The sequence below is a fragment of the Ornithorhynchus anatinus genome, chromosome 14, assembly GCF_004115215.2.
Source record: "Ornithorhynchus anatinus isolate Pmale09 chromosome 14, mOrnAna1.pri.v4, whole genome shotgun sequence".
Lineage (NCBI taxonomy): Eukaryota > Metazoa > Chordata > Mammalia > Monotremata > Ornithorhynchidae > Ornithorhynchus > Ornithorhynchus anatinus.
Genome location: NC_041741.1, coordinates 16,295,814 through 16,321,022, shown reverse-complemented (window position 1 = coordinate 16,321,022; position 25,209 = coordinate 16,295,814). Strand labels below are relative to the sequence as shown.

At 45.8% G+C, this 25,209-nt stretch overlaps 1 protein-coding gene across 9 annotated transcripts in view; it reads left to right on the top strand.

Moving 5' to 3' along the window:
- The window catches only part of GRIP1 (glutamate receptor interacting protein 1), a 295,062-nt gene that overhangs the window by 219,625 nt on the left and 50,228 nt on the right, over positions 1 to 25,209 (top strand). For all 9 annotated transcript variants that reach the window (XM_029078767.2, XM_039914128.1, XM_039914131.1 and 6 more), the window contains exons 3-7: positions 7,158 to 7,293; positions 11,029 to 11,174; positions 14,513 to 14,596; positions 20,139 to 20,214; positions 22,482 to 22,627. In XM_029078767.2, coding sequence (XP_028934600.1) covers positions 7,158 to 7,293; positions 11,029 to 11,174; positions 14,513 to 14,596; positions 20,139 to 20,214; positions 22,482 to 22,627 — 588 coding nt within the window. The remainder of the gene's footprint in view (positions 1 to 7,157; positions 7,294 to 11,028; positions 11,175 to 14,512; positions 14,597 to 20,138; positions 20,215 to 22,481; positions 22,628 to 25,209) is intronic.

The following is a 25,209-nucleotide window of genomic DNA, read 5'->3' as shown; positions in this document are numbered from 1 at the left end:
TCTCCGGCCCATGCACTAAACCACACTGTTTCTCCCGCTCCGAGCCCCTGGCTTACACCCTCCTTCCTGGAACTCCCATCCCTTGTTTGTTTGTTTATTTTCTAGTATTTGTTGAGCGTTTACTATGTGCCAGGCACCGTACTAGGCACTGGGGTATATCCAAGCAAATCGAGTTGGACACAGTCCCTGTCCCATATAGGGCTCATACTCTTCATCCCTGTTATACAGATGAGTAACGGAGGCCCAAAAAAGTGAAGTGATTTGCACCAGGTCACACAGCAGACAAATGGCAGAGCTGGGATTAGAAGCCCAGGTCCTTTTGACTTCCAACACAACAAGTGCTTAACATATTATCATTATTATTATTTTCTTTAATTTTAATTATATTGCAAGCTTCTTAATGAGAAGGGCTCAGGACTGTGCTTTACAGAGAAAAGGAGCTCAATAAAACTATATATTGATGTTTTTCTGAGGATGCCATCGTGAAAAGAATCCAGGTATCTCTTAGTCGGCCATCTTGGTGCATACGCAGCATGGAGATTATTTATGAGCTGTGGATCCTCGGATATTAATATATCCAGGCGCTTGGGTTCACACACACAAAAGGGTTTTTTTAGTTGTTGTAGTCATATTTTTCTGATCCAGAGCCAAGAATGTAGCCAACGTTCGTATTAGGGTGGAAGATGCATCAAGCTGAAATTCGGGAGGCAGGTATCCGCTAGCCAGGACCGATGGAATATAGGTCAGCTGGAAACTAGAGACCCTTAAAGGGCACAATCTTTCTCTGGTCTCACATGCTGTACCGCAACTGAATATGTCCATGTCCCTGGAGTCTTGGAAAGAGGGGATGTCCCTGCCAATTCTTAACAAAAGGAAGTGGAGAGAAATTCAGGATTAATTCGCACCCAGATGCTTTAGGAAAAAGGTTATGCAAAGTTTAAGAGAATACTGGAATGTATCAATATGGAAATGCAAAACCAAATTTAATTCTGGCAAAGACACTCGGTGGTTTGCATATAGAGTTTTCACTGAACAGCCGACGGGCTAGCCCGGTGCATTTCCGTTGTGTGCCGAATCAAGATGAAATCCCCTGGGGGGGAAAAGAATGAAGAGTTTGATTTGAATATCCAGGACTACGGTGAAATGAGAGAATAATTGAAATGACCTGAGCTACTGTTGTCTCTTATCTCATTTGGTGAAACGGAAAAATCTAATAAACAGACTCATGAGTGGCAAAGGTAGGGAAGCCAAAATTGTAATTTGGGGAAATAGTTCTTCTCAGTGATTTAAGAGGAATGAGTCTGTTACCTCACCTAGGGCGATTCTCTCACAGTTTGAAGGTTTGAGTCTCTGGCGGTATACACTGAATCAGCATTCAGAACGCCTCGTTCCTCTCCTCGATCACCTCCAGTGGCTTCTTAGTTCTCCCTACATCAAATGAAAGCCGCTGCCAAACTAGGAACAACGTGGCCTAGTGTAAAGAGTGTGGGCCTGGGAGTCGAGGCACCCCAGAACTGCCATTTGCCTGCTGCATGACCTTGGGTAAGTCATTTGACTTTTCCGGGTCTCAGTTTCCTCATCTGTAAAATGGGGACTCGATAACTTCTCTTCCTCCTATTTATATGGGGAGCCTCGTGGGGGACAGAGGTCTGGCCCGCTTAACTCATGTCTACCCCAATGCTTAGAACAGTACTTGACACATGGGAGCCTTTCATAAATAACGTAACAGTGATAACCTCCTGGCTGTATTTCAGTCTCCAACACATCATGCGTGCACTTCTGCCTGACTGGAACCTAGGAGCTGGAGCACGGGCCTGGAAGTTGGAAGGACGTGGCTTCTAATCCCGGCTCTGCAATCTGTCCGCTGAGTGACCTTGAGATTGAGTGGTTTGGGGTCTTTAGATTGGTGTCTCACCTCTAGATAGGTCAAGGAGTGAGGGCAGGGGGGTCTGCGAGCCCCTCTCTCAGTTCTCATGAGAGTCAGTCAGTGGGATTTATTGAGCACTTACTGTGTGCGGAGCACTGTGCTAAGCGCTTTGGAGCGCACGCAAAAACAATATAACAGCCCCTTTCCGTGCCCACAGTTAACTTACAGTCTAGAGAGCAGCAGCAGTTCCGCCAAAGGGGTACAGGGTTCTGGCTGGAGAGCAGCGGGGATAAATTGACTTGTTGGGGACAGGGAATGTGTCATTATATTGGACTCTCCCAAGTGCTTAGTACAGCACTCTGCGTATAGTGAGCACTCAATAAATATGATTGAATGAAAGAAACTCCAGGCCAGAAGAGGCTGGGCTGAGATCAAAGGAACCTGAAAAGCCTTGACAAAACCCTCATTCAAATTGCACCAGGCAGGTCCTCACATTCATTCATTCATTCAACAGTATTTATCGAGCACTTACTATGTGCAGAGCACTGTACTAAGCGCTTGGAATACAGCAGATACAGCATATACAGCATATACACAATCCATAACAACAGCAGATTGTGTTCACACAATCCATAACCCACAAGGGGCTCACAGTCCCAATCCCCTGTAGAGATGAGGTAACAGCAGCACAGAGAATTTAAGTGACTTGCCCAAGGTTACCCAGCAGACAAGGGGTAGAGCCGGGATTGGAACCCAGGTCCTCTGACTCTAAGACTCCTGCTCTTTTCACTAGGCCATGCTGCTTCTCCTTTACTGAGGGCTTACTGCATGCAAGTTCATAGAAGTTCAAAGGCTTGCCCAAGGTCACACAGTAAGCAAGTGGTGGAGCTAGGCCTGGAACCTAGAGCTTTAGACTCTCGGTCCCATGCCCGGTGGGGACAGTTTAGCTGTTACCGGTTTGTACATTCCAAGCGCTTGCTCCCTATGCTTCTCTGCTGCAGAGAAGCAGCGTGGCTCAGTGGAAAGAGCCTGGGCTTTGGAGTCAGGGCTCATGAGTTCGAATCCCAGCTCTGCCACTTGGCGGCTGTGTGACTGTGGGCAAGTCACTTAACTTCTCTGGGCCTCAGTTCCCTCATCTGTAAAAGGGGGGATTAAGACTGTGAGCCCCACGTGGGACAACCTGATTCCCCTATGTCTACCCCAGCGCTTAGAACAGTGCTCGGCACATAGTAAGCGCTTAACAAATACCAACATAAGTGACTTGTTCAGAGAAGCAGCGTGGCTCACTGGAAAGAGCACGGGCTTTGGAGTCAGAGGTCATGGGTTCGAACCCCGGCTCTACCACTTGTCAGCTGTGTGACTTTGGGCAAGTCACTTAACTTCTTGGTGCCTCAGTTACCTCATCTGTAAAATGGGGATTAAGACTGTGAGCCCCACGTGGGACAACCTGATTCCCCTGTGTCTACCCCAGCGCTTAGAACAGTGCTCGGCACATAGTAAGCGCTTAACAAATACCAACATTATTATTATTGTTCAAGGTCACACAGCAATTAACTGGCCAAACACGGGATCAGAACCCAAGTCTTTGATTCCCACCTTTGTGCTCTTTCCACTAGGCCACGCTGCTTCTCTGTTGATTGATTCATTCTCTGGGCCTCGCTTTTCCTCATCTGGGAATATCTGTTCTCCATATCAGACTGTGAGCCGCTCGTAGGAGAGAGACTGTGTCCGATCTGTGAGCCCAGTGCTTCGTGGAAAACCTACCTGGCACATACTCATCACTCAAAAAATAGCACTCGCTATTTTTCCGCCAGAGGTTCTGCAACAAAGCAGTCTGTGCCCCAGGTCTCTGGCATTTTAGAGGGGCTGCCTCCACTCATAAATCGTGGACGTATAATTAAATATTAGAGATAAGTAAGTGGTTCCCCCAGAAGAGGTTTGAATTTCGTTAATTGCCTTTGCAGATCCAAAACTGACAAATGCCTCTTGTCTCACCTGGCTTGCTGAGGCAATTAATTAACTACGGCTTCTCCTGGGCTCGGGAAGGTTTTTAGAAAGTGCTCAGGAAGCTGGGTCTTTGCAGGAACAGGAGAGGGGACTTTTATCCTAAACAAAGAATCTGCCTCTGAGGCCAGATTCCCATGGGGGCAAATCTCCAAGGCAAATGGAATCCCAGCTAGAGAGAGGAAATATTTATCCAGACTTCAGAAGCGACAGAGAAATTGGTTCTAATTTTATAACAGCATTTCTAGGGGAAAGATCCTGGGCCTGGGAGTCAAAGGAACTCGGTTCTCATTCTGATTCTGCCAGTTGCCTCCTGTGTGACGTTGGGCGAGTCACTTCACTTCTCTGGGGTCTCAGTTTCCTAATCTTTAAAAAGGGGGTTTGGTATCTGCCCTCCCTCCCCGTGAGACTGTGAGCCCGATGTGGGACAGAGACTGTGTCTGACCTGAATATCTTGTGTCTAGCCCAGCGCATAAAACAGTGCTTGGCACCTGTCATCATCTTAGAGTTGAACCCGGATGAAAGAACGAGCTTCTTGTGGAGACGTTCAGCCGTACCCCCACCTTGGGGCATATCAAGGAAAAGTTGGTGCTTTCCTGGAACTAGTAAGATCTCTTAGATGAGAGATGTTTGTGAGAGAGCCCTCACTGTGGATCTACCATAGAATCAAGCAATCAACCAATGGTATTTATTGAACGTTTACTGTGTGCAGAGCACTGTATTGAACGCTTGGGAGAGTACAGTGTAACAGTTGGTAGACACGTTCCGGTCCTTTATGAGCTCTTCCTGGGTGCAGAGCCCTGTCCTAAGCACTTGGGAGAGTACAATATAACAGGATTGGTAGACACATTCCCTGCCCACAGGGAGCTTACAGTCTAGAGGGGGAGACAGACATTGATATAAAAATATAAATTATGTATATGGCCATAAGTGCTGTGGGTTTGACAGAAGGGTGAATAAGAGGTGCAAATCCACGTACAAGTTGGTGCAGAAGAGAATGAGAGAAGAGGAAATGAGGGTTCAGTCAGGGAAGGTCTTTTGCCGTCATCTTCAGGAAGAAAGAGCTAATACAACATGCTAAAACTATTGATTGTAATCAATTTATCAGCCAACAATATTTGAAGAGGAGAGTTGGAAGGCAGCTTGGCATAACAAGCAACTGTCTTTTGTTACAAACTGCCACCCAACTTTCATAAAGTTAGGAAGATAACGTCTGTCCAGACTCTGCCTCAGCGGGTGGGGGAATAATAATAATAATGGTATTTGTTAAGTGCTTACTACCTGCCAAGCATGGTTCTAAGTGCTGGGGTAGATATAAGGTAATGAGGTTGGACACAGTCCCTTCCCCACATGAGGCTCACAGTCTTAATCCCCATTTTACAGATAAGGTAACTGAGCACCGTGAAATGAAGTGACTTGCCCAAGGTCACACAGCAGACATGTGGTGGAGCAGGGATTAGAACCTAGACGGATTTATTTATTCTGTTAAAGAGGACTCCAGTAGGAAAAAAAACATGCATAATTCTGGAGTTTCTTCTCCGCTAACCTGTATTTTTCACTTCACTAATCAATCTCTATGCGTTCCCCGGGGTTTAATGTATGCATAATGATCCAATGCCGTAGAGAAATGAAGACGAATGCATTTGTTTGCATGAGCTAACTTATTCTACGGCCGAGCTTTCTGAACAAAGCACTGCGGCGAAACAGTGAAACATCAGGACATCAAAATGTACTGGCAATATTTTTTCTTGGGTTTTTTACATTGCAGATATTTCCCACCAGATTAAACTAGAACTTGCAAAAGGAGACCATCTTCCAGCATTTAGTACAGTGCCCCAGAGCTAACTACAGTGCCTGACATTTAGTAAGCGCTTCAATTCCATAATTATTATAGTAGAAGCAGCATGGCCTAGTGGATAAAGCACGGGCCTGGGGGTCAGAAGGACCTGGGTTCTAATCCCAGCTCTGACCCATGTCTGCTGTGTGACTTTGGGCAAGTCATTTCTCTGGGCCTCAGTTACCTCTTCTGTAAAATGGGGATTGAGTGTGAGCCTCATGTGGGACAGGGACTGTGTCCAGCTGATCAACTTGTATCTACCCCAACGGTTAGAACAGTGCTTGGTACATAGTAAGCGCTTAACAAGTACCATTATTATTTTCACATAGAAAGCACTTAATACTGTCGCTACTATTACTACTATTATTCGTTGTTAATGCCGGTGACCTTGGAATCAGCGGGTATCTGGGGGTTTCCTTTGTCTCCCTGTCCTTCGAAACATTATTAGACTATGCAAGTAATCTAAAGATTCAAATCCAACCCTCTGTATTTACCGGAGGAAAATTGAAAAACGCAATTGAAAACAGCAAAGCCCCCAGTGAAGAACATTATTTAGCGATCGCCTCGCATACCTCATTTCCTTTCCTGTTATAGGATATTTGCTACTGGTTCATTGGTGTTCCAGCACTCCCGCTCACTCTCTGGCTACTGAAGCAAGCCAGTAGATGACCCAATCAAATGCATTTATTGAGCCCTCTGCAGTGCAGCTGCAGAGAAGCAGTGGGGCCTAGTGGGTAGAGCCCGGGCCTGGGATTCAGAAGGACTTGAGCTCTAGACTGTGAGGTCGAATGGGCAGAGAACACGTCTGCTAATTCTGTTGCCTGATACTTTCCCAAATGCTTAGTACGATGCTGTGCACACGGTAGGCATTCAATAAATACGGTTGATCGATCGGTCGATCATGCCGGCTCTGCCAGTTGTCTGCTGTGTGACCTTGGGCAAGTCACTTCACTGTGCCTCAATTTCCTCATCATGGAAATGGGAATGAAGACTGTGAACTCCATGTGGGACATGTACTGTATCCAACCTGAATAGCTTATATCAACCTCAGCACTTAGTACAATGCCTGGCACATAGTAGGTGCCTAACAAATGCCATAAAAAAAAATTCTGTGCAGAGCACACAGTAAGTGCTTGGTGTAGAGTACACCAGGCACACTTTTTTTTCTCAGCCCAAGGTTTTTCTCCCCCCAAAAATAAATAAATATGAAAAGGATGGATGGGGAGCTTGGGTGTGTCAGTCAATCATATTTATTGAATGCTTATTGAGTGGAGAGCACTGTACTGAGCATTTGGGAGAATGCAACACAACAGTAAACGGACACATTCCCTCCCCACAGTGAGCTTCCGATCTAGTGGGGCAGCAGAGGGAGCAAGTTAACCTCCCCAAACAGAAATGCCCTGGGACATTACTTTCCATTGAATAATGCCAACGATTGTCTTTTAACAGAGGAATTCAAGGGTTCGACGGTTGTCGAATTAATGAAGAAAGAAGGCACCACCCTGGGGCTTACCGTGTCTGGTGGCGTTGACAAGGATGGCAAGCCGAGAGTATCCAACCTCCGCCAGGGAGGCATCGCTGCTAGGTAATCGCCTTCTCCAGTTCCTCCTGAAACAGAAATGTTCCCCAGACTCACAGCCACCCAGACAACACACATAAATACACACACACACATACCAATCAATGTCCTATTCATCAAGCACCTACTGTGTGCAGAGCACTCTACTCAGCGCTTGGGTGAGTACAGGGTAACAGAATCGGAAGACACGTTCCCTGCCTGCAGTGGATTTTCGGTCTGGAGGTGGAGATGGACGTCAACAGAAATACATCAATGACGGATGTGGACATAAGGACTGTGAGGCTGAAAGGAGGGGGGATAAAGGGAGCAAATCAAAGTGCCAGGGCGACGCAGAAGGGAATGGGAGAAGAGGGAGTGAGGGTTTAGTCAGGGAAGGCCTCTTGGAGGAGATGGGCCTTCACCATAGTCCCAAAACCAAGCTGCATCTCAGAAGCAGCATGGCGTAGCTCGGGCCTGGAGTTAGAAGGCCCTGGATTCTCATCCTGGCTCTGCCACTTGTCAGCTGTGTGACCTTGGACAACTCACTTCTCTGTGCCTCAGTTATCTCATCTGTAAAAAGGAGATTGAGATTTTGAGCCCCATGTGGGTCAGAGACTGCCTCCAACCCGATTTCTTGTTTCCACCCCAGCGCTTAGTACAGCCCCTAGCACATAGTAAGTGCTGAACAAATACCACAATTATTAAGTCACTCATAATATATATGTACGGATGGTACCATCATCTGCTTTTAGGGAGAGCAGGACATACACTAAGCAGTGAGGATGTTTCTGCCAGTCTCCAAATTTTTCTTTTCTATTTATGATATTTGTTGAGCACTTACTTTGCGCCAGGCACTGTAGTAAGCACTGGGGTAGGTACAAGATAATCAGGTTGGACATAGTCCCTGTCGCACGTGGAGCTCAAAGTCTTAGCCCCCATTTTCCAGATGAGGGAATTGAGCCACGGTCACAAGCAGGCAAGTGGTGGAGCCAGGATTAGAACCCAGGTCCTCCTGACTCCCAGGTCCGGTCTCTATCCACTTGGGAAATTAAAGAGGATCCTGCCTCCACCATTTGTCATTCAGGCAGGCTCCAGCAGCTTCTGACCAGACCCGACTTGATCAGCAGCCCTCAAATAATTTATAGCGTTTGGCTAATAGCTTCAATCCAGCCGACTTTCGATTGCCAGTGGTGCCAAGCAACTGAGAGAGCGGATAGAACGGAAATCCACCGATAATCCAATAGCCACATTTTCATTTCAGTCTCCTTTCCTCATCAGACTTTGAGGAGAGAGTGATGGATGGATTTGGCTGGGGTCCTCTGCTCCCTTGGGAAGAGAGGCTATGAAGCAGGGACTGATAAGCAGAAGGGCAAATGGCAGCAAGAGGCGAGGATAATTCCACAATGTAGATAATCCAGCACTGCTTGTCTCAGAGCCATTTGTTTAAAAAAAAACACCTGCTATTTTATTGCAGTATCACAAAATCAGAGCCAATGAGGTAGAAAATAAGGCCGCAAACAGTCTGCTCTACAGAACTGGTGGACAGACAGATGGGTTTGACTACAGGAATTTCCTGGTGAAAAAATTCCTTTTGGGGCTCTCTCTGAGTGGGACAAATCCCAGCTCGGAGTTTGGAGCTGCATTGGATCCCCGATTACGGTGTTGGAGTCACATATTACTCGCTCTGCATCCCAGCTCTGTCACCTGTCTCCTTTGTGACCTTGAGCAAGTCACTTCATTTCTCTGGGCCTCAGTTCCCTCATATGGGAAATGGGGATTGAGACTGTGACCCCTACATGGGACAAGGGACTGTGTCCAACCCGATTTGCTTGTACCCACCCCCGGCACTTAGTAAAATGCCTGGAATATAATAGGTACTTAAATACCCCAATTATTATTATTATTACTATTCTCCCCCACCCCATTACTGCCTGCTTACCCGACTAATCTCATTGTGAGCAGGGAACGTGTCTACCAACTAACTCTGTTGAGTTGGATTCTCCCAAGCGCTTAGTCCGGTCTTCTCCACACAGTAAGCACTCAATAAATAGCATTGATTGATTGCTGGGTGGGTGGGCAGGCAGCACCCCCTGACTCTGAGCCGCTCTCCACTGCCCCGTCCCTCCAGGGGCCCCGAAGGGGGCACATGAGTTGGCTTGACGGACACCACCGCTTGACAAGCAGGGCAGAGAGGCCGGGACTCCCGCCTTCCCTCCAGAGCATTGCTGTTGAAGGGTCAGCAGCCCACCGTCGCCAGGCAGGCGGGTGGATCCCCCAACCCCTGGGAAGCCCCAGGCCCGATGTCCGTCTCTCGGGGAACTGAGGGGCCCTGGAGCCCCTCCCACAGGCTCTGGTGGATGGTTCCAGGTAGCAGTCCCCTGTTCTATCTTGGGAGGCGGGGGTCCCCACCTCTTCAAAGAAGGGAATTCTCCCCAACCATGGGGGCCACGACGGAGAGGATGGGGCTCCTGTCCACTACTGGAGGGGCTGCTTGGTGAGGGGGAGTGACCTTCCTGGAAGAGTGGCCTCTGCCTGCTCGCGTCCCGGAGGGGAAGAGAGAGGAGAGAAGGGCAAGGGAGACAAGGAGATGGGGAAGGGTCTCATCTCTGCTAATGGCAGCCTGTTACTCCTCCCCTCCATGCTCTCCTGCTTCCTCTCCCCTTCCCTTTTCTTCTCTCTCCCCTTCTCTTCATCTCTCTCCCCTTCTCTTTTCTTCTCTACCACCTTCTCTCTCACCTTCTCCCCTTATCTCCCCTTCTCTATTATTCTTTCTTCCCTTCTCCCCTTTTCTTTTTCTCCCTTTCTCCTCTTTCCCCTTCTCTTCTTCCCTCGCCTTTCTTCTACTCTTCTTCCTCCCTTCTCTTTTTTCTCCTCTCCCCTTCTCCTCTTCCCATCTCTTTTCTTCTCCCCTTCTCCTCTTTACTCTTCTCTATTCTTCTCTCTCCCCTTCTCTTTTTCTCCCTTTCTCTTTTCCCCTCCTCCTCTTTCCCTTCTCCTCTTCCCTTCTCTTGCCTTCTTCCCTTCTCCTCTTCTTCCCTTCTCTTTTCTTCTCCTCTTCTCCCTCTCCTTTTCTTCTTCCCTTGTCTTTTCTTCTCTCCCCTTCTCCTTTCTTCTCTCCTTCTCTTTCCCTTCTCATCTTCCCTTCTCTTTTCTTCTCCCCTTCTTCTCTCTCCCCTTTACTTCCCTTCTCTTTTCTTCTCTCCCCTTCTCCCTATCTCTTTTCTTCTCTCTCCCCCATCTCTTTTCTTCTCTCTCCCTCTCCCTTCTTCCCTTCTCCCCCCCTTCTCCTCTATTCTTCTCTCTCCCTTTCTCCTCTTCCTCTCTCTCCCCTTCCCTCCCCCATTTCTCCCTCCCTTTCTGTTTTTCCCATTTCCCTTCCTCTTTTTCTTCTCTCCTTTTGCCTCCATCTCTTTTCCCTTTCCCCTCTGGCAGCCCCAGCTGTCACTCCAAAGCAGCCTCACAGCCCATCGGTGTTAACCACCTACGCCAACCGTGGGATGCAGTATTTTATTTTCTCTGACTCTTCTGCCCCAAAAGGTTGCCAACAACTTCCCATCTGGGGCCATTAAGGCCATGACAGATTCTGAAAATCTGGCAAGGCGCCGAGTAAAACATCTCCACCAGGGGTGTTCTGTGTGACTGTTCTTTCCAGCAGTGCCCATGTGACATTTATTTCTTTTAAGGACCAGATGGAGGGGGCTGTTACTTCCTCCTCCAACTCAGGCAGGCAGGCTTCCACGCAGCCAATATTGTATTTCCTAGGAGCGACCAGCTGGACGTGGGAGACTACATCAAAGCCGTCAACGGAATCAACCTCACCAAGTTCCGCCACGACGAGATCATCAGCCTGCTGAAGAACGTCGGCGAGAGGGTGGTGCTCGAAGTGGAATATGAACTTCCGCCTGCCTGTAAGTTCTGCTTCACGATATTTGGTAGGCGCTTACTATGTGCCAAGCATTGCTCTAATCTCTGGGGTAGATACAAGGTAATCAGGTTGTCCCACGTGGGGCTCACAGTCTTAATGCCCGTTTTACAGATGAGGGAACTGAGGCACTTGCCCACATCAAGATTACAGGTCAGATTAGAACCCAGCTCCTGTGATTCCCAAGCCCATACTCTTGCCACTAGTCCATGCTGCCTCTCTACCGATACATATGCGAGGTGTCAGAAATGTGGGACCTCATCACTGGGTGTTTGCTGACATCCTGTGCCCCTTTAATCAATCCATCAGTCAGTGGTGCGTATCAGTCAATCAGTGGTATTTATTGAGTGCTTACTGTGCAGAGCACTGTACTCAGCACTTGGGAGAGCACAATGAAACAAAGTTGAGACTCCTGTTCCCTGTCCACAAGGAGCTTACAGTCTAGAGGAAAACTTGGACAGACTCCCCAAAGGAGTCTCGATACCTAGCAGGGTGGAGAGCACCTAGCTTTGCTTGAGCAGCGGTGTGGCCTAGTGGATAAAGCACCGCCCTGGGAACCAGAGGATCTGGGTTCTAATCTTGGCTGTAATCTTGACTTGGGCAAGTCTCTGTGCTTCAGCGACCTCCTCCGTAAAAGAGATTAAATCCTCCTCCTGTGTAGACTGTGAGCCCCATGTGGGGTATGACTGTGTCCAATCTGACTAGCTTGTATTGATCCCAGTGTTTATAACAGCGCTTGGCACATAGTAAAATGCTAAACAAGTACCATTAAAAAAACAGAGCATATGCCTAAATATGACAATTCTTATTATTATTACTCAACCTTCGGATTTCTCATTTTTTCCTTCCTCTGAGAGGAAAAAATGCCCATTTTTAAGAACAGAGCTGGTATGAAAATGCACAATTACACGATCAAGGCAAATAACTTCCCATTTTCTAGATATAAGTGGTCGAAGGAATCAGAATTTCTTCTACGTTTGAACTTCCTTGCCATGTTGTTGCTATCTGTGCCCGTGGAGTCCTTTCAGTGGCAGGAAGTGGGGGGCTTTTCTGAAAGAGAGCCCCTCAGTGAAGTTAGAGAAGCAGCGTGGCTCAGTGGAAAGAGCACAGGCTTTGGAGTCAGGGCTGATGAGTTCGAATCCCAGCTCTGCCACTTGTCGGCTGTGTGACTGTGGGCAAGTCACTTAACTTCTCTGTGCCTCAGTTCCCTCATCTGTAAAATGGGGATTAAGACTGTGAGCCCCACGTGGGACAGCCTGATTCCCCTTTGTCTACCCCAGCGCTTAGAACAGTGCTCGGCACATAGTAAGCGCTTAAATACCAACATTATTATTATTATTATTAAGTTAGAATTCCAGTGCGTGGGGAGGGAAATCCTCTTCAATCAATCAATCGATCAATCAGTCTTCTAGGGAATGCAGTCAATAGCAAAAGCTAGGGGCAGGAGAGCAAACCCTTAGGCTAGGAAAAGAGAAATGGAAGGCAGAAAGGATGTCTCACACACACAACTTCCACAAAGCCATCCTCAGCCACTTCAGTGTGGATCTTTTGAGCTAAGTTTGCGGAAAGTTTCTCCATCTCTCAGAAAACACCTAAACTTACAGCAAAAAGCAGACACAGAAATGACTGATCCAGTGACCTTTCAGAGGAAGAAAAAGCAAGGGCTCTTCAGGCCACAGAACTGTGGTAGATCAGCATGGCATAGAGGATAGAGCCTGGGCCTGAGAGTCAGAAGGTCGTGGGTTCTAATCCTGACTTTGCCACTTGTCTGCTGTGAGAATATAAGCAAATCACTTCACTTCTCTGTGCCTTGGTTACCTCTTCTGTAAAATAGGGATTGAGATTGTGAGCCCCATGTGGGATAAGGACTGTGTCCAATTCAGTTTGCCTGTATCCACCCCAGTGCTTAGTAGACTTTGCTTAACACCACCACCATTATTATTCTTATCAAGTCAAACTCAGCAGAACTTAGCCATTTAGATTTTCTCATTTGTTAGTAACATAGTCCCAGCACTTAGAAAATCTTCACCTGTCATCTCTTTTCCCTGCCCCTTTATTGTCTAACAGTAATTGCAATTAGGCAGTAGTTTATCGTGTCAAATCATCTTTGTCTCGGCACCACCCTAATTCCCTGTGACCAGCCTTGATACGGAAATGAGGATGCTGTTTGTTCTGACCAAGGGGCAGGAAAAATTACTTTGGGAACTCAGAGAAGTAGAAGTGCTTGAGGTTCCTTTCCCTTTTTTGAAGTGAGGAGGTGGACTCCTTTTAAAAACAAATTAAGAGAAGCAGCATGGCGTAGTGGATAGAGCACGGCCTGGGATTTGAAAGGCCTGGCTTCTAATCCCAGCTCTGCCATTTGTCTGCTGTATTGTCCAAGAGATTGGACAAATCTCTTAACTTCTTTGTGTCTCAGTTACCTCATCTGTAAATGAGGATTAAGACTGTGAGCCCCATACAGGACATGGACTGTGTCCTTGTATCTACCCCATCAATTAGTAATAATAATAATAATGATGATGATGATGGTATTTGTTAAGCGCTTACTATGTGCCAAGCACTGTACTAAGCACTAGAGTACAGTGCCTGGCACATGGTAAGTGCTTAACAAATGCCATAAAAAAAAATTTTGATACCAAAACTAGTAAAGATCTCCCTTCCCATTGTGGCACTGATCTTTAAGATGGGTGAATTTAGGACACTAAGCCAATCAGTGGTTTCTGTTCAGCTTGTGTGTGAGTTGCATTAGAGATGTAATTGTTCCAGTCAAACCTGTAATTCACAATACACAACTGAGAAGAAGTGTCACCTACTGAAAAAAGCACGGGCCTGGAAGTTCAAAAACCTGGCCAAGTCTGTTGTGAGCCCTTGGGTAAGTCACTTAACTTCTCTGTGCCTCAATTTCCTTCTCCGTAAAATGGGAATTAAATCCTACTCCCTCCTGCCTAGAATGTGAGCCCCAAGTGGGACAGGGACTGTGTCCAACCTGATTAACTTATAGTCCAACCTGATTAATTTATGTCTACCCCAGCACTTAAAACAGTACGTGGAACATAGTAAATGCTTAGCAAATGCCATAATTACAACTATTACTAATGGTGTCCTGTGAAATTCATTCGTCTACTATGGTGTATCATTTCAACGCTGGTCCATTTATCCCACAATAGGAATGAAAGTCTATTTTCATTCAAATGAAGGTTGCTGGTTAACAAGAATATGAGGTGACATATTTTTAAAATGTTTGATTCCAAGGATAAGAAAGCCTCAAAAACAGTCTTAATTAACACTCTTTTTTTCTTTTTCCCTCTTCCTTTTTGCATTCAGCTGTACAAGGATCTGGCGTCATTTTCAGAACTGTGGAGGTCACTTTACATAAAGAAGGCAACACATTTGGGTTTGTAATACGAGGTAGGTTGCCGATTTAATTGACCGATCAGACTGTAAGAATCCAACAGCCGTATATTAGGTGAACTGAGCACTCTTCTTTCAGAAGATTTATAATACTCATATATATTCGGATGTCCCCCCACACACACACCACAAGAGTCACCCCTTTGTGCGATCAGCTCTAACAGTGAGCTAAAAAGAAATCAAAGACCTTACCTAGTGAGAAACAGCATGTCCTAGTGAGAAAAGCCCAGCCCTAGGAGTCAGAAGGACCTGGGTTCTAATCCTGGCTCTACCACTTGTCTCCTATGTGACCTTGGGTAAGTCACTTAATTTCTCTGTGTCTCAGTTTCCTCTTCTTTAAAATGGGAATTAAGACTGTGAGCATCTTGTGGGACAGGACAGTGTCCAAACGATGATCTAGTATCTATCCCAGCACTTAGTACAGTGCCTGGCACATAGTAAGCACTTGATAATGCAGCTGTTATCACTATTATTAGTGTCTCTGAAATGAGGATAAGGCTTTTTCAGCCTTGCAACATTTGCTTTGTTCTTCGTTTTCTTCTTTCAGTCCTTAGCTTCAATCCTAAGGCATCTATTTCCTGATTGGTGACTTGGGGCAAGTCACTTAACTTCTTCGGTCCTCTGTTTTCTCTTGTGTAAAATGGGGATTCAACACCTCCCTTTTCTCCCTCCCTTTTAGAGTGTGAGCCCCTATGTGGGGCAGGAATTGTGTCTGATCTGATTAGCGTGTATCTACTGCAGGGCTTAGCTCAGTGTTTGGCATGGTCAGTGCTTAATACTACAATTTTTTTATTATTATTATTATTAGCATTATTATTATTACTGATAGACCAGTGTTGGTATTCCCAGACTACCAAACATTCTGCTTGTTTGATTATTATTATTATTATCACTGGTATATTGGCTGTCAGCTCGTAGGGAATATGTCTGCTAATTCTGTTGTATCGTACTCTCCCCAGCACTTAGTATAATGCTCTGCACATAATAAGCACTCAATAAATACCATTGATTATAGTTATTATTATTATTGTAGTAGTTAAGTGCTTATTATATGTCAAGCACTATTCTAAGCCCTGGAGTAGATACAGTTTAATCAGTGTGGACATAGTCCCTGTCCACATGGAGCTCTCACTCTAAGGAGGGGAAACAGGCATTTAATCCCCATTTTACAGTTGAGGAGACTGAGGCACAGAGAAGTTAAGTGACTTGCCCCAGGTCACCCAGCAAGGAATTTTGCTTGCCAAATTACAAACTGAGTGAGCTTTCCTCACCAAATTTGATTAGGTCAGGCGTAACCTAGTCTGGTACACCAATCAATTAAAGATATTTATTGAGTGCTTACTATGTGCAGAGCACTGTACTAAACACTTGGGAGAGTACAATGCAAGAGAATTAGTAGGCACGTGCCCTGCCCATAATGAGCAGATTAATATACCACTGACCCAATCAATACAGGTTTAATGACCAGAGTTGAGTGCAACAATTTAGTCTGCTTCTCAACTAAGAGAATGGCTTATTCCAGTCACTCTAGTTTTGCTGCCTCTCAGGAAAATATAGTGCATTTGGCGAGCATTCATTTAACTGGTTTTCTTTGGTGCGTGATTTAGGGTCCTGACTTTGGCTTAGGGGCCTGGTTTCCATTTCGCTGAACATATTTTGGGATTCACATAGCTTGTCGCACTAAAATGAATTTCTAATGGAGACAACAAACATGAATCACTATGCTTTACACTGTCAAAAACTATCGTCAGAGTTTTAACGATATAGAAATCACATCCATCAAGAATACCGCCATTTGTGTTAAAAGTTACAGCTCCCAGCCTTTAAATGTTCCTTGATGAAACCCCATTAAACAACCCAATTTCTACAAACCTAAATCTCCCGGTCTAACTTTCTACCATTATTGGGAACCCAGAAGAGTGAAATTAATTAGGGAGAGAAATCCCAGAGAGGTGGAGCTCACTGATTGTTACGTTGTAGTCTCCCAAGTGCTTAATACAGCGCTTTGAACAGGTAAGTGCTCTATAAATGTGACTGAATGAATGAATGACTGAAGAGAAGGCTGTCAAGCAGGTTTTAAACAGTCAATTCAGCTTTCATTGTGATAATGGTATTTGTTAAGTACTTACTACGTGCTGAGCACTGTTCTAAGTGCTGGGGTAAATACACAGTAATCAGGTTGTCCCATGTGGTCTCCATTTTACAGACTAGGTAACCTAGGCACAGAGAAGTTCAGTGACTTGCCCAAAGTCACACAACGGACAAGTGGCAGAGCCAGGATTAGAACCCACGACCTCTGACTCCCAAGCCTGTGCTCTTTCCACTAAGCCACGCTGCTTCTCAGTGTGGGCATTGTGGGCAGGGAATGTGTTGTATTGTACTCTCCCAAGTGCTTAGTACTGTGCTGTGCACACCGTAAGCATTCAATAAATGCCACTGATAATAATAATAATAATGATGTTGGTATTTGTTAAGCGCTTACTATGTGCAGAGCACTGTTCTAAGCGCTGGGGTAGACACAGGGGAATCAGGTTGTCCCACGTGGGGCTCACAGTCTTAATCCCCATTTTACAGATGAGGGAACTGAGGCACAGAGAAGTTAAGTGACTTGCCCACAGTCACACAGCTAGACAAGTGGCAGAGCCGGGATTTGAACCCATGACCTCTGACTCCAAAGCCCATGCTCTTTCCACTGAGCCATATTGGATCCGGGCCACTCAGGGCTACTGATTTCTCCCACTGTTGTCTCTTTTTCTTCTGGACTGTTTCCAAGAAGGAGGAGGAATTTATTTCCAGGCCAGCTCCCTCCTTCACTGAGATGCAAGAAAATGCTCTGCTGGTGAATTATTTGTTGTGTTGAAGGCCCCTCTTCTGATCATGCCAGTGATTTACACTGAGATCAATACAATGCAGCCAGAGTTACTGAAACTCAATTCTCTGGTTACTGAAACTCAATTCTCTAGATTTTTCAGGAGATCTTTGTGACCCAAGAGTCTTGAGTCAAATAAACCCTGCTCCTTGAGATTGTGGTACTTTATTATCCTGGTATTTGTTCATTCCTTCATTCAGTGATATTTATTGAGCACTGACTGGGTACAGAGCACTGTACTAAGAGCTTGGGAGAGTACAAGACACCAATAAACAGACACATTTCCTGCCCATAACGAGCTAAGCGCTCCCAATTCCACCACTTGTCTGCTGTTTGACCTTGCGCAAGTCACTTCACTTCTCTGTGCCTCAGTTACCTCATCTGTAAAATGGAGATTGAGACCGTGAGTCCCACATCGGGCAGGAACTGTGTCCAAATGGATTTACTTGTATCTACCCCAGCGCTTAGTTCAGTGCCTGGCACATAGTAAACGCTTGACAAATACCACAGTTGCTACTAGGTTCCAAGCATTGTTCTAAGCACTGGGGTAAATCCAGCTTAATCAGGTTGGGCACAGTCCGTGTCCCTCTTGGGGCTCATGTAAGCCGGAGGGAGGAGGATTTAATTGCCATTTTACAGATGAGGTCACAGAGACACAGAGAAGTGAAGTCACAGCCCAGGGTCACACAGTAGACAAGTGGCAGAGTTGGGTTGAGAACCCAAGTCTTCTGACTCCCAGGGCCATGCCCTTTCCACTAGGCCACACTGCTGAGATGTCCGGGACTCTTCCCCAATCCCAGAGAATTAGTCAATCGTATTTATCGAGCGCTTGCTGTGTGCAGAGCACTGTAGTAAGCCCTTGAGAAAATACAATATAAATTAGCCATCCCTTTGAGAGTGAGCTATAAATGGAAAATGATGCCCATCGTTCATTTTACAAAATGGAAACCTCCCCATTTAAGGGTAGAGAAGATAGCAAAGTAGTGTAGGTGACAAACATTTAATTATTTTCCAACCTGCTTAATCTTTAACTCATCAGAGACTGTACATCTAGTTAGAAGCTGTCCTCTAGTTTGCAAGCTTATTGTGGGCAGGGAACATGTCTGCCAACTCTATTATATTATACTCTCCAAAGCACTTAGTACAGTGCCCTGAACAAGTAGACGCTCAATAAATATGATTGATTAGAGAAGGAGCATAGGCCTGGGAGTCAAAAGAACTAGGTTCTAATCCCCACTATGCCAGTTGTCTGCTGTGTGACCTGGGGCAAGCCACTTAACCTCTCTGGGCCTCAGTTTCGACATCTGTAAAATGTGAATTTGATACCTATTCTCCCTCCCATTTATTTGGCCAGATTAATATGTATACATCCCAGTGCTTGACACATATTTAGCGCATAACAAATGCCTTGATATTATTCTAACAGGCCAAAAACGATGAGTCTTTTCAGGGGGTGAGGGGAGGGCATGCCTAAAACAGCTCAGATTTTTTCCAAGTAGTTCGCAAACTCATCAGGGATGAGGAATGGGTAGATGGGGCATGGAAGATGTCAGCAGGGAATTTAAAGGTCTGGGATAGTTAGTGAGGACAGTAGGCACTGGAGTCAGTAAGGGAGAAGAATTATTACCAAACGTTCCGGAACTCTGATTTAAGGAAGAAATTTGGGCTTACGATTTATCGTAGCGTGAGTAATTCCACTTGATGAGGAATTTTAGGGTTCTTTCATGTATTTGATTTGTAAAGAGCTTTTGAAAATTAATTCTCCAACAGCAATAAAAAAGAAGTTAAAAGTGAGACTCTTCACTTAAATTAAGGAATCAAACACCTTAATGTAGCTGTTGATTAGTTGGACTGAAATCAATAATTGGCAGGACAAGCGAAGAATCAGGGAAAACCTCCTGGAGGAGATAAGACTTTTAGAAGGACTGTGAAGGTGGAGAGAGCCTTGTTGTATTGTACTCTCCTAAGCGCTTAGAACAGTGCTTTGCACACAGTAAGTGCTCAGTAAATATAATTGAATGAACGAAGATACGAATGGGGAGGCCGACCTGGGTTGGAGAGAGTGCTTGAGCAAGAAATTAATTAATCAGTGATATTTATTGCACCCTAAAGTTGTGCAGAGCATTATACTAAGCATTTGGGAGAGTACAATACAACTGAGATGGGAGCCATGTTCCCTGCCCACAACGAGCTTATGACAGCATGAGAGATGAGCTGGAGGTATTGGTTATTTCCAAGAAATTGCCCAAGTCTACCAATATCAGATTTCAAGCTACCTAAAATTTACTCCTTTCCTGTCCTGTCACAGAACTAGCTAATGCCCTGAAAATGCAGAAATGACCAGTGCTCTGAGTTGAATTTTCTATTTTCATTCAAGTTCCGCTTGTCTGCAATCTGATCCCTCTGAGATGCAGCCTATTTCTCCTTTAGTTGAAAGTTTGTGATGACTTGCACAACGACTGCTTGTCAGGGATGAATAAATAATGAACTCTAGAAATCTCCTTATTCCCCAAGTAAGCAGACTTGAAGAACGTAGTGATTTGCCCCAACCTTCGGCACTGCTGATCAATGAAACCGGCATTTCAGGTCACATTTTGGAACTGCATTTTTGAAGCAGCCTCAGTGAGAGCTCTGAGGCTTAATCGTTTTTGGTTTTTTTTTCTTTCCTAGGAGGAGCCCACGATGACAGAAATAAATCCCGTCCTATTGTAATCACGTGCGTTCGACCTGGAGGGCCGGCTGACAGGTGAAATTGATCTTTTTTCCAAAGGCTCTCCGAGTGGAGACGGAAAAGGAGGGTGGGCTGTTTTGGCAGGAAATTTGATAAACGAGATAGTTACGAGTGCATGTGGTGTTCTTACAAAGCCAATATTTTGAGATGTCTAAATTAGGCTTCGAATCATAAGAGATTCTTGTAGAAGCGGGACATCTTGGAGGCTTGCTGTGTCTGAACCGAGCTCATGTACTGTCAATAGTAATTGTGGTATTTATTAAGCGCTTACTGTGTGCCAGGAACTGTATTAAGTGCTGGGCTGGATACGAGCAGATCAGGTTGGACACAGTCCCTGTCCCACATGCGGCTCACAGTCTACATTTTACAGATGAGGTAACTGAGGCCCAGAGAAATGAAGTGACTTGGCCAAGGTCACGCAGCAGACAAGTGGCGGAGCCAGGATTAGAGCCCACGACCTTCTGACTCCCAGGCCCCTGCTCTATCTGCTGCGCCATGCTGCTTCGTATTTGAGTTTCCGAAATGAGATCCGCCACAGCCGTCATGCCGACCTTTCCGAACTCGTGACCTAGAAAAAGTGGTGTGGCCAGACAAACACCAGAGGATTCCTTAGTGGGACTCAGACCCACTCAGACTTTCAGATGCGTTTTCAGATTCATCCATTCAGTCATTTAGCGTAGACCTAGTTTCTCTCCATAAGGTCCCATAGAAGGAATGAAAGGAAAGGTGTGCTGGTTAACAGTTAGTTACCCCGGATTTTTAAATGCTTCTACACCCTTTTAAGAGTCTAGGAGCTAAGAGAAGTTAAGCTGTAAGCCAAATCGGGATGAGAGGTATTTCCGTTGGGACAGCTTTTAAAAAGAAGCAAGTTGTTCTTTTCTATTTTCTTTCTCATTTCTGGTCTCTGACTTGACTTGTCCTGATTCCTCGGGAGAAAAGCAATTCCCAAACTCCTTTGTGAAATCAGGAGTTCTAATCAACAGTACGGTGACTCGGAAAGGGAAGAAGAGAGAATGGTAGGAATGGAAGAAGGGATGATATTTTTGGACATCTTATGGTTTCTCTGTGTAGTCATCCCAAAAGATGGGGTTTCGTATCTTCTTAGTATCTTCTTTTGCAGGTGGTGTTTATTATTATTATTATTATGGTATTTGTTAAGCGCTTACTATGTGCTGAGCACTGTTCTAAGCACTGGGTGAGATACAAGGTAATCAGGTTGTCCCACATGGGGCTCACAGTTATAACCCCCATTTTACAGATGAGGTAACTGAGGCACAGAGAAGCTAAGTGGCTTACCCAAGGTCACACAGCAGACAAGTGGTGGAGCCGGGATTAGAACCCCTATCCTCTGATTCCCAAGCCCATGCTCTTTCCACTAAGGCACGCTGCTAATTCTCGCATCTCAGCTACTCTGCCTGTAGAGAGGGCGAGTTTAATTTCAGTGCTTGGAGGCAAACCGGTTGGGGGTTTAGCAGTTATTAATTTCTTCTGGGACCTTCCAAAACATAAAGCGCTATGCGCAGAGCACTGTTCTGAGCTCTTGAGAATGCAACAGAATTGGCAGACATGTTCTCTGCCCACAACGAGCTTATGGTCTAGAGGGGGAGGCAGGCATTAATCTAAATAAAGATTATAGATGTGTAGGTAAGTGCTGGGGGGTTGAGTGTGGGGCAGATATAAAATTCGCAGAGGTCGCAGATCTAAGTGCGGAACATGTGTGCCTTCAGCATGAAAATGGGGAAAATATTTACCCGCCCCTTACTTTTGGTGTGAAGCTAAATGACGGATGGTTAAGATTTTCCCCAAACAAATAGAATAGTTCTCATCCGTATCAGCGTTTTCATTCACTCACCATCCCTCTTGGAGGTAAATTGGTGATAAAACGGATGAAAGATAATGTTGTTTCAGCCCATTAACTATTATTTGCCGTAGGCAAGTTGACAGTGGCTCCGTTCTGAGCTCTTGTAAATAACAACTCTCAGACAACAGAAAAAGAGCTTGGCCAAAAAGGCTCTCTTCTTTCTGTGGTGGTCCAGAGAGCGGTACTTATTAACCTCTTGACTTTAGGTATCGGATTCCAGCCCCAAATTTCCAATTAAAGCCATTTCCCATTCAACCCAGCCTCTTGATCCTCTTCTGTCCCAGGCGGGTGTTTGAAGCAAAATGCAAATGTCACTGCTCTCAGAAAGGGGGGCAGGACGTCGCTTTGGGACGGAGACTGAAAATGCTGATCTATAGGAGATGGAACAGCTCATGCATGTGATTTTTTCTTTCCACTTAAGAGAGGGCACCATCAAAGCCGGCGACAGGCTGTTGAGCGTCGATGGAATCCGTCTCCTTGAGAGCACGCATGCGGAAGCCATGAGTCTCCTCAAACAGTGTGGGCAAGAAGCGACGCTGCTGGTGGAATATGACGTCTCCGTGATGGGTAGGTGGAAAATGGTCTTTTTATTTCTACGCATTTTCTAAATGATGATGCTAACTCAGCAGCAGTTAAGCCTCTTGTTAGAATTAGTGTTCTTCCTTCATTCCCTCCCTCAGCAGTTGAGGCTCTTGTCAACAGCCGCTCATTAACCCCGGTGCCTTTGGTCACAGGTGAGCCGTGTTTGACATTAATTTGGGCAGTGGAACTGTTCATAAATCCTACCTGGGCAATCACTTTGACTAGAGTTCCCTTGGTAGGAGATGAAGCAGCATGGGCCTGGGAGTCTGAAGGACCCGAGTTCTAATCCCAGCTCCACCCTCGCCTGCTGGGTGACCTTGGGCAAGTCACTTCAGTTCTCTAGGCCTCAGTTTCCTCATCTGTAAAATGGGGAATAAGACTGTGAGCCCCATGTGGGGGACAGGGACTGTGTCCAACCGGATTAACTTGTATCTACCCCAGCACTTAGTACAGTGCCTGGCACATAGTAAGCACCTAACAAATATCATAAAAAAAATCCCAGGAGGGGACAGCTTTTAGGTGTCTCCCCAGCGATTTGGAGCAGGTTAGAGGTTTCCTTCTACTCAGGTGGCTTACTGGGTGCAGAAAATGTGTCTGTTTATTGTTATATGATACTCTCCCAAGCGCTTAGTACAGTGCTTGGTGCATAGTAAGTGCTCAATAAGTACGATTGATTGATGGCTCTGTTCAGAGCTCTTGTAAATAACATCTCCACTCTCAGGCAATGGGAAAAGAGGTTGAGCAAAGAAGTTCTCTCCTTCCTGTGGTGACCCAAACTGCTGAGCCTACCAGAGCCAGAAACTACCACCACTTGTCTACTCTGTGACCTTGGGCAAGTCACTTTACATCTTTGTGCCTCAGTTACTTCATCTCTAGAGTGGGAATGGAGACTGAGAGCCCTATGTGGGAGAGGGACTGTGTCCAGCCCGATTAGCTTGTATCCACCCCAGCGCTTAATAATAATAATAATAATAATGTTGGTATTTGTTAAGCGCTTACTATGTGCCGAGCACTGTTCTAAGCGCTGGGGTAGACACAGGGGAATCAGGATGTCCCACGTGGGGCTCACAGTCTTAATCCCCATTTTACAGATGAGGTAACTGAGGCCCAGAGAAGTTAAGTGACTTGCCCACAGTCACACAGCTGACAAGTGGCAGAACTGGGATTCGAACTCATGACCTCTGACTCCAAAGCCCGTGCTCTTTCCACTGAGCCACGCTGCTTAATACAGTGCCTGGCACATAGAAAGCGCTTTAACAGATGCCATTAAAAAAAAGGCCCAGGATGGGGCAATTCTTAGGTGTCTCCCCAGCGTTCTGGAACATGTTATAGCCTTCCCTTCTATTACTGTTGTTATTATTTATTATAACAATAATAATAATGTTAATAATAATAATAATGTTGGTATTTGTTAAGCACTTACTATGTGCCGAGCACTGTTCTAAGCGCTGGGGTAGACACAGGGGAATCAGGTTGTCCCACGTGGGGCTCACAGTCTTAATCCCCATTTTACAGATGAGGGAACTGAGGCACAGAGAAGTTAAGTGACTTGCCCACAGTCACACAGCTGACAAGTGGCAGAACTGGGATTCGAACTCATGATCTCTGACTCCAAAGCCCGTGCTCTTTCCAATGAGCCACGCTGCTTCTCATAGCATAGCTGCTTCTCAATGAGCCACGCTGCTCTTCTAATGTTGGTATTTGTTAAGCGCTTACTATGTGCAGAGCACTGTTCTAAGCGCTGGGAGAGATACAGGGTCATCAGGTTGTCCCATGTGAGGCTCACAGTTAATCCCCATTTTACAGATGTAACTGAGGCACAGAAAAGTTAAGTGACTTGCCCATAGTCACACAGCTGACAAGTGGCAGAGCCGGGATCATTACCAGAGCACTCGCGTGACCCAATTTAGCCAGGGATTTTCGGTGGCATCAAGTTTCCATGAGACAGCTCCGGGGAGAGAGGAATTGGATGGAAATGGAGACCCTCCTTCCGCCTAACAGGGAATCTCAGGACAGTTGCCATTGGAAAACTGGGAAAGAATAAGGGGGGACGCCCTCGGAGAGCAGCATGGCAGACTTCCTTATCAGTGGAAAAGAATTCTGTGTCTGTTCCTCCCTCTGTCCTAAAATACTAAGTAGAGATTTGCATGTCAGCAGATAGAAGCACCTATAAAGCGGTGGTCTATGGTCTACTTTGTATAATGTTGACTGGAGCAGGAATAAAACACCATGAGAAGCTTTGGGGTCAGGAATTAAATCCAAATTATACCGTAGACATCTCTCACAGTCAGCAGACATTATGCCATCGGGCCCTGCCAGTAAAGTTCGGCCAAGAGGGGAGGGAGGCTAATTTAACACCAAGAGAGACCCCCTTCATATCACAGTCCGTTTGATTCATGTCGACCACTTCTAGGAATATGCTTAATCCATCTGCCGGGCTGACACATCTCTTAGAAGTATGGGGTTTCGGAAATGGTTTTAGTCTCAAAAATGCTAGAAGTTGGAAAACTTCTCCATTGGATAAATGGTGTGATTTGCCCTCTGCAAGGAGAGTGCAGGTCTGCCCA